The following is a 9,220-nucleotide window of genomic DNA, read 5'->3' as shown; positions in this document are numbered from 1 at the left end:
ATCAATGTTTTGGGGTGCCCACACTTTGGGCTCTATTTGGGGACCCCTTGGCAGTTTGTAACCACCCTTATTACTCAAATGCTTTTGAATATCCACTGAACTATCCTGCACTCTGTCACATTCAAGTACCTACACATTGCACAAGGATGAACGCTATAAGGATTGAAAAACTATCTTTAAGCTACAGATTGAGTACTTTGAATTTTCTTTGAAAATTTAGCTTCTCAATGCAACAACTCTTGATTTAGTTTCGAAGACCCATTATTAAATTTAGCTCCTCTTGACGATCACAACTTATAAAGAAAATAAATATTCCCCAACTTTCTATAGAATAAATGTAAGGATTTAAAGTTATGGGAACTAGAGGCCCTCGCTATGCTAGGTGCCTTGGAGACTCATGTACAACACTAAGCTTCATGAGGTGATAAATATACATCAAATCCCAATGCTCAAATGTATATGTAGGTGATAAAACTCACATACCTAGCATAAGTGTAGAAAAGTTAGCCAAACATATAATATTGAGAAGTTCACTTCTAAGGAGCTTATGTCATGGAGGGGAGGAAAAAGAGGGGAAATTCCCTAATGGTAAGTAAAATTCATTAAGGGAAACGGGGGGAAATAGAGGTGACCAAGGGAAATGGTTCTCCATGCTCTAGATCCTGGTGCTATCTACCTCACTCTTCAAAATCATTGGTGTGACACTTCTCTAGAGCCCTCCTCTCATTGCTATACCTTTCTTTATAGCCCCCTCTTATGCAATGCATAAGGAAACTTAAGAATTATGCTCTTCCAAGGGGAAAACATCCAAATCAACCATCGCTAAACCGAGTATCCTTTCTCCATAACAAGAGCACTGACACCATGAAGGCCGACGGAGAAGCCGCACTAGGAACGCTGATGGAAAAGCTACACACTTCATACTAAGATGGAATGTAAAACCAGTTCTTAAAGCGAATGGAAAACAGGGACCGTGGGAGAGAGAGACAGAGACACTACAGTGAGTGAGAGATTCCATGCAATGCATTCAGTGCTCACACAACACCACCCTTGGCCGGCACAAAGAGGATTGAGAAACAAGATCACCAGATGATTCGACTGCACAATTATTACATTTCCTTGCGGAAATTTATCGTCTAAAAATTCTGTAGTACAACGGTGTACCTTCTCACAGAGATCTCCACCTTTCTTGTTCGTCCCCAGGGCAGAGGGAAGTATCAGATCTTGTCAACACGAAAGCACAATGCCGTACGGTCGAACTGATGCTCTTGAATTTGTATCGCAGGCCGAACTGATTGTGGTGAATACAAATTGCATAGTCCATGGAACAAACATTCAGACTCTGTTTTCTAACCAATTCGAGCTGTAATGCCCAGAGAATCCACAATCAGCTGGGCGAATATTTCTGTTCCTGCTATGGCAACCACTATAAGCTTTTCGTATGTCCACGTCCGTGAGAAGCCCGTTTTGCCAAACGTCCACAACAACCAGCTATGTAGTAATGCTTGTGTTACGATCCCAACCCGTATTCTGGCAACTAGAACCATCCATGCACTGGTCTGACCATTGCTGATGCTTTCATTAGAACCAGTTTCATTCAGTTGCTCATGCTTTTCACTTCAAACAGAGAGAACAAGTCATTGGAACCATCCGTGCAATGGTTTCAACCAGTTGCTCATCCTTTTCACTTCACGAGATCAGAATATATCCCTCATTTGTTATTTGTAAGATTACTGTAAAGCCTACGCCTGCTGTGTGGTTTGATCCCGGATTTGGTTCTCTGTCAATGCCGAAGAAGCCCAGCTGGATATGCTGCAGGAAAGGCAAGAATCCTGCAAGCTCACGCTGTTGGATCCCTGGTCGTTAAATCTGTCTTCTAAAATTCCCTTATTGAAAATGGCTGACAATTCCGGAAGCTCTCCTAAATCATCGAACACATCATCCTCCCCTGTCGTGCTTCTCGACAAGCACAAATCCACATCTCGCTGCAAGCAGAAGCTTTCCTCGTCCTGTAGCGAATCCATTAGTGAAGACACCACCTGCTCATCCGGGGAATTGATGATAGACGAGAACAGGTTCCCAGCTACTTCACTGCTCCTTGCGTCCTCGCGACTCGGAGTATTACCTTTGGGAGAAGGACGGTTGGCTGCTGCGACAGACGAAGATCGATTCGCAGGCCATGGATGGTTGTGCTCCGAGGTGTAGGTTACCACGAGCATGGTTGGATCGCTGCGGCTGCGTTCAACCTGTTTCCTTGCGGAGCAACCTTTCGAACTACTACATCTGTAATACCCTCTGCAACCAGAAAGGGTTGAAATAAGCGGGCGTGTTCTACTGCCAAAAAGAGTTCCGACATCGGAACTTGTAATCTGGTATCTCGTCTACGGGGGTAAGAAGTTCGAACGTACCTTGGATAGGGTGATCCCTTTATGGGCTTTTGTCCATATTTTCTCCATGCCCACAGATCTGAAGGGGGCGCCTCGCCTTTCTGTTTGCTTTCTCCGCCAATTGGAACGCAGACGACTTTCTTCTGTTGCGTTTTTCTGAAAAAAACATGTAGGAGGAAATCAGTAGTCTTTCACGCTCCGTTCTACTGGCAAAACATGGACGTCATTCACATGACTCACGGAAGTAGAGAATAGCGTACCGTCTTTTGTTGTTGTGGCCCTGATTTTTTGGATCTGCATCAGTATCCTCGGCACTTAGAAGTGGAGAATCCTGCTTGCTTGAAGAATTTGTTGAATCTGATATGCTGCTGGCTACCATATCCGAAACATCAGGCTGGGCCATAGAGCGTAGATGTAAAGGGCCAGATATCGCCTCCGTGGATGGGGTTGGTGTTGAATTATGCAAGCGAAAGGCTGGGATCGTTGCTGATGCAGCTCGAAGCAACTCCCTACTAGGCAGGATATTCCCTGAGAAGCTTGATCGAGAAATTGTATGGCCTGCCAAGTTGTAGCCGTCAACTTCTGGTTCGCGTTTGATACCCTTCTCCATGGACGTTTCCCCTTGACAGGACGCTGAAGAGTGAAGCGATGGGATATACTCTGAAGAGGCCAGAAAATTGAAGGAGTTGGAAGAGGCTATGAAATCCACAGTATCGAACATAGGGACAGAAGAAAGAACAGGGCCACGGAGAGCTCGTAGATCACATGGAGTTGATGAGAAGGGAAGTCTGAGAGCATTCTCACGTAGCTGGGCAGCTGCTCGTGAGAAGATGTCCGAAAGACTCGATGCTACCTCCTCGCATTTGATTCGAGAAGCAGCATCGTACATGCCAGGCAATTGCATATTGTTACTTGAGGGCACGGGGAGGGTATCAAAGGAAAGATGGGAGACAGCGGCTCGCCCAATTGCCTGATCAAAACCGGTATAGCCGTTGTCCATACCCTCAATGGGATGCTTAAGGACCTTCTCCTTGGATGATCTGCAGGCTCCTGCAAGATATGTGATCCAGCTAAAGTGTTTCCTGTTCGCTTAAGCTAGGTTAGGATTGGAATAGAATTACGGTTGCCCGTCCGAGGGTAGCATGAGCAGCTCGTTTGCTTCCACGAGAGAGCAAGTGATGCAATTGTGGTAGCTCGCTTGCTTCCACAAGAGAGCAAGTGATGCAAGTGGGTGGCTTCATGGGTGATGCTGGGTGAAAATGAATGCCGTTTGGGAGAGGATGGCTGACGGATACTATGGGGAGAGGGGAGATCGGATGAAGTCAGAAGAGGAGGCAGCTAATGCAACTGTCAAAGGAAGGGATTTCAAGGGAAGGTTCGGACGATCGTACAGGGAAATGCGGATGGAAAATCTACCTTGAAAGAAAGAGCGGGTCAAAGAAGGAAGGGCGCGAATGATGGAAGAAGGAATTGTAAACCTGTGAGGGACAGTGGTAGCGAGGGGAAGGTGGCAAATGGCGAAGGGGGGTGGGGAAGGTGGGAGCTGTAATAAATGCAGTTGGGCGGTTGGGAGGAGGTAGGGACTCGGGAGAAGAGGCTAGCTTTCAATTTGTGTGCGAGAGAAACTCAATGAAGGGCAAGGATTGTATAGATAGTAGGACCGCGGTACAAGGAAAGTGCAGTACTGGAATCGAAGGCCGGCCCAAGTTTATCAAGATAGAATCTAAAATATGGGGAATGAAGGACGCAATCAAATATGAGAGCGAGCAATCAAATATGAGAGCGAGCAAGCAATCAGCGAGGTGATAGTAGTAGTAGTACTACAGTCTACTACTACTAGTAGGGAACGATTTGGATGATTCTCTACGTCTCATATTAAGGATATAGATTTTTTTGCGGGCAGAAAGAGAAAAAATTTAACTTTAAAGATTTTTTTGCGCGCAAAAAGAGAAATTTTAACGATATAGATTTTTTTGCGCGCAGAAAGAGAGAAAATTTATTAAATTAAGAATAATAAAAGTATTATTCTAGACCAACTAGTGTAACGTGAGCCACCCAAGCGCGTGGGCCCCGCCCCCCCCCCCTGCCCCCCCCCCCGAAAACGCATGCCACGCAAACCCCAACCCTCGTGGATTTTATTGCACCCGGGGGCCCACCTCCCCCTTCTCTTCTGGGCTCCACTTTGCCGGCGCCCACTTCCCGGCGAACACCCGGCGGACGGCCGGGCGGGCCCCACAGCCCCGCCTCCTACGATCTTTTTGCGTTTGCCCCGTCAGCCCGTACCCGCCCACGTGGGCTGCACTTAGAAAAGTCAATTTGTACGGTGTATGATAAGCCCCCCGTGGCCCCCCCGTGAGAAACTGCCCCCCCCGCCCCTTCTTTCCTTTGTTTATTTAATGCCCTCCAATCGTTTCGGATAAAAGATCATGTCGGGTCAAATCCACACGTCGGATATATAACGTTATAACGTGTTCCGTTAATAGTAATCTTCCTCGACAATTATTGCCGCGGGTCTTTTAGTTCGTTAATAGTTCGTTAACCCGGCTCGTTAGTCACGATTATCGGGGCGCTCCTTTTGTTTTTTTGGGAAATTCTCCAATGAATGTCAAAGGAAAAAGGAAAAATGGAGAAACTTTCACATTTTCATATAAAATAGGTATTATTATTTGATATAATATGAGAAACCTTGTTTACTTACTGTAGCTTACATGCATATGTATATATATTTGCATACATATATACACGATGAATATGTCTTTTATATGTGTGTATATAAATGTATATGTTTGCAAATATAAAACAGCCCACCTTCGCTGCCGTCTTGAATGCAGAAGGCCGTGTGGACCCATCAAATGGAAAGTGATGCACGCCCTCGTATATCTGAGTTTTTCGCGTTTTCTTGCAGTTTTCTCCGCTAATTTAGCACAATAGATATTAGACATTATTCGAGGTACGAGACTGAGCTGGGGATTTTTGTAGATTCCCCAGGCACCCTCATCAAATTTGGATCCTTTATCGGTGCATGATTCCCGGGTGAACAACTTGTATTTACAAATAAAATATTAAGCATCCCCACCATCCAGCAATTTTTGGTTCGCATTTTGCTTCCATCCGATCCAGCCAGCTTGGAGAGCGTGCATCCTGTTCCTTGCAGGGGAAGCAGAGATATGGTGTTTTTAGCCAAAGTTGAAACGTGGCCAAACATCCCTCTATTGTCTCCATCGAATTGGGCTCATCTAATCGTCACTCCTGAGCTCACTCCCACGTTCGTAACTCACACTCCTCCATCTTTCATCCACACTCGCTCATTCTCTGCTGCTGCTTGCAGGTTTGTAGCTTCCCAGATCGTGCAGTTTGGGAGTCGGGACGTCGTAGCTACTAGCTGTGCGTCTATTTGCTGCGGATAAAAATGGGTTCCGCAGTTTTAGGTTCCACAAGCTCCACGTCGGGTGACGGGTCCGTTCGTGGATGCCCGGAGGTCTCTTGTTTCCAGCTGGTGCATCCTTGTGCTCGAGGTAGATCATAGCTTCCACGGCTCCTGCACAAGTTATTAAACGTTCTTGCCATATTTTCTTTGCTGTTGTGACGCTGTAAGTTGTAATAACCGAGGGCAACACGTTAAGAACTGCCCGCGGGGTACGCTGTTTTGTGCACCAAAGTCCCTAAGGTGCTTGCAAGTTGCAACTTAAAGTTGCAAGTTGTGCTCCTGACCTTCTCCATCGCTCTGGCCGAAATTATCCTCCCCTGGGCACTATCACATCCCTCTTATCCATGCAACTTGTAACTGTTCATTTACACTTTCTGGTCCCTCTTCCTCACGCTCACACAAACACCGCTCTGCCTGATCGCAATACGTCATGACTCACATGTGTATCGAATTACACACACGACTTTGAGGGTGCTGTGAATTTAGTGAAAACTTAGAAGGTTGAAAACAGCATAAAATCATCTCTTATGTGAGCAACTCTTCAATCATCATTTGCTAATATCTTCTCTGCTTATAAAACATCATCTATGCCCGCGCTGTGCAGTGTGCGCATTGCGATACCATTTCGTATAGGAATGATGTATCCCAGGCCCCAAGCGGCCGCACTCTTACGGGAGAAAACCGTAGCATTTAACTTTCTTCCGTGGGAAATTGGAATGAAAAGTCTGCTCATTGAAGCCTCCAGTCTCTTTCATGTCTTTGTCACTTCAATGACATCTGAACTACTTCTCCTGATCCTTATGGTTTTCCCCACTCACATGCTCATGTGCAAAGCATTGTAAATCATTTTTTTGTGGACCTTACAATTGAGAAAGCTTTCATCAAGCACGCTACACCATAAATATCATTTGTAAGCTGAGTTATTCCGAAATAGATGGAGCATGTGCAGTCACGTAGCCCTCTTCGGATATGCAACATCATACTCGATAGGAATGTGAACCTTCTTTTTCTCTTCAAGGATGGCTTGGAATAATTACTTTTGGTGAGCTTGCAACAAATCTTCTAAAGCGATGATTATTTTGTTTTGTTTGTCCTAAATATATAGGAACCATTTGTAGTAATCCATTAAGTTCAAGCCCACCTTGCTCACGATTGTTCTTGCTTCCTTTAGGGATTCTTGTAGCTACCTATGACATTCTCAATACAATTACTTGATAGAGCCCGTGTGTTTCCTTACAAACATATGTTGGACATTCTTTTAAGAGGCCAACCATAATGTAAAGTCACACACAAAATATAGAAAATTACGGTGTGCTAATGTGGCCAACTCCTCTCAAACTCTCCGTCTTGGATTGCCACACCTCTCCATCTTGGATCAATGTAGAGTTGGTTGGTGCACCATTAAATGACTCTATGCACTAATTTCACACTAAAATAAACCTCGTATAGAGTGTTAGAAAGATTCATAGATTTTATTAATGGATCTTTAAAAATATCCATGAACCTTTTCTTGTCAATTGATGTGAGACATAGCACCAGATTCAAGGTATTTAGCTTTTCATACCAATGATTGCGATTTTCTTACAATGTCGTATTGTTTGAAGAGCTCTAAAAGTGTACATTGAAGTCTAGCTTTTACAAATAGTCTTGGATTTGTAAATTTACTTGTGTGACCCATTCGCCCCACGCTCAATCTAGCACCATTATATCTTAAGGTTCTATGCATAGTTGAATTCTCAATCAAACCCTTCCACTTCTACACTATAACTAGCTGTGGGTAGCAAGTCTTACATCAATGTTTTCCTTTCATTGCATGTATTTAAGACACACTAAAGCCTTTTTGACATGGAAATCACTTTTCAAATTTTAATAACTAATGTCTTCGTATGTTAGCATTTATTAGAGAATGTAGCCTATATAGTTGGTGCTAAAAATTGCATATTATTCAAAGAGCTTGACAATCTTCTCAACAATTTACCATTGATAAATTAAATTTATCTTATATCATAACATCAAGATTTTGGCTTTATAGAAGCAATTCTATATGCACTTGCTTCTCAATTTTCTTAATGATCGTATTGAATACTTCCACCACAAAGTTGCAAGTGTGAGCTTTTTTATAAAAATGAATACTATCAATCTATCTTATGTTTGTGAATAGCCGTCGTTTAACTATGCATCTCTTGGCATTCTTGTAGGGGATGGAGTTATAGCCTAAAGTAGACTTGCTGAATGGAAGCATTCAAGAGTTTCAAAGTTAGGATTTCATGCTTAATCAAATTTCAGGCTAAAACAATACTATTCACTAAGGAAATTGAGCTTAAGTATATGGACCAAAGCATGATCTATTGTACCTAATTGTGAAACTATTTTGGGGATATGCCTTGATGGGAATTGGTGGATGAGGTTTAGAAAAATAGCAACAATAGACTCATGATGTCATGTGACAACCCACAGGCTCATCGAGTTTTTTTAGTGGCATGATGATTATCACATAAGAGGGCCTCAACTTTCAAATTGACTTAATTTACCATCCAATCTCTCTAAAGACTCCTTAATATTGCATATAACTGATAGTATCATCATATAAATCCTATTGCAATTATCGTGCTGTTTCTTGACTAAAACAAGACAAAGCAACTATAGACACGCAAAATAGCAAACGCGTCTATTGGCGCAGCTAGAGTAGTGAAAATACGAGCACATCTATTCGCGCATCTATTCACGCGTCTGCATTGTGAATTAAATGCGGATTTAGATGCCTTTATAAATACAGAACAGAGAATATAGAAAGTGATATTTTGGTGTAGGGTGATAAATATGCATCACTACTTTCCAAACATTGCCCATGATTACCAAAGCACATAATTTTAATCAAAATATCAATGCTTTTTGGCAAACCCACATATACAAAAATTAAGTGATGCGAGGAGAATGAGACAATATGTAAAATAGTTTTGCCAATATCAATGATGGGCTATGGTTCGATCTCATCCTCAATGAGATCAACCCTTGCCAAACTATCTACTTCAAAATCCAAACCAATGTTGAGATCTACAAATACATTCAGCCCACTACTCCTTGTGCTACTCATGTGCTCATCGAAATCAGCATCACCAACGGTAGGCTCATCCTTACGAGTAATGGCCGCAATATCTATATCTCCTATCTCATGATCATCCTCCTCTCTCGTATCACGATCATCATTACCTCCATGGCCATGATCATCCTCCATACGCTCCATATTAGTAAATGTACTATACATCACTTTGGAACGTGGCGTAATAGGTATGGCATGCCACCACCTATTATTATCCACCATTGGTTGATAGACAACCTAATTCAAACACAAATATAATCATATTATTTTCCTTGCATTGAAGGTATCAAATATTTAAAAGTGAGT

At 43.0% G+C, this 9,220-nt stretch overlaps 1 protein-coding gene across 1 annotated transcript; it reads right to left on the bottom strand.

Moving 5' to 3' along the window:
- Nucleotides 1-1,069: 1,069 nt before the first annotated feature.
- Nucleotides 1,070-3,782, bottom strand: LOC147895384 (uncharacterized). Its single transcript, XM_087384102.1, has 3 exons — nt 2,648-3,782; nt 2,409-2,543; nt 1,070-2,295 (listed from the first exon to the last, which is right to left on the bottom strand). The coding sequence occupies exons 1-3, from the start codon at nt 3,385-3,387 to the stop codon at nt 1,743-1,745; spliced, it is 1,428 nt and encodes a 475-aa protein (XP_087240228.1). The 5' UTR covers nt 3,388-3,782; the 3' UTR covers nt 1,070-1,742.
- Nucleotides 3,783-9,220: the final 5,438 nt, after the last annotated feature.

The sequence above is a fragment of the Dipteris shenzhenensis genome, chromosome 13 (genome assembly GCF_047967505.1).
Source record: "Dipteris shenzhenensis isolate YYH24624 ecotype China chromosome 13, Dip_SZ_1.0, whole genome shotgun sequence".
Classification (NCBI taxonomy): Eukaryota; Viridiplantae; Streptophyta; class Polypodiopsida; order Gleicheniales; family Dipteridaceae; genus Dipteris; species Dipteris shenzhenensis.
Note: the sequence above shows the minus strand (reverse complement) of the source record. Positions and strands in the feature narration are given on the sequence as shown.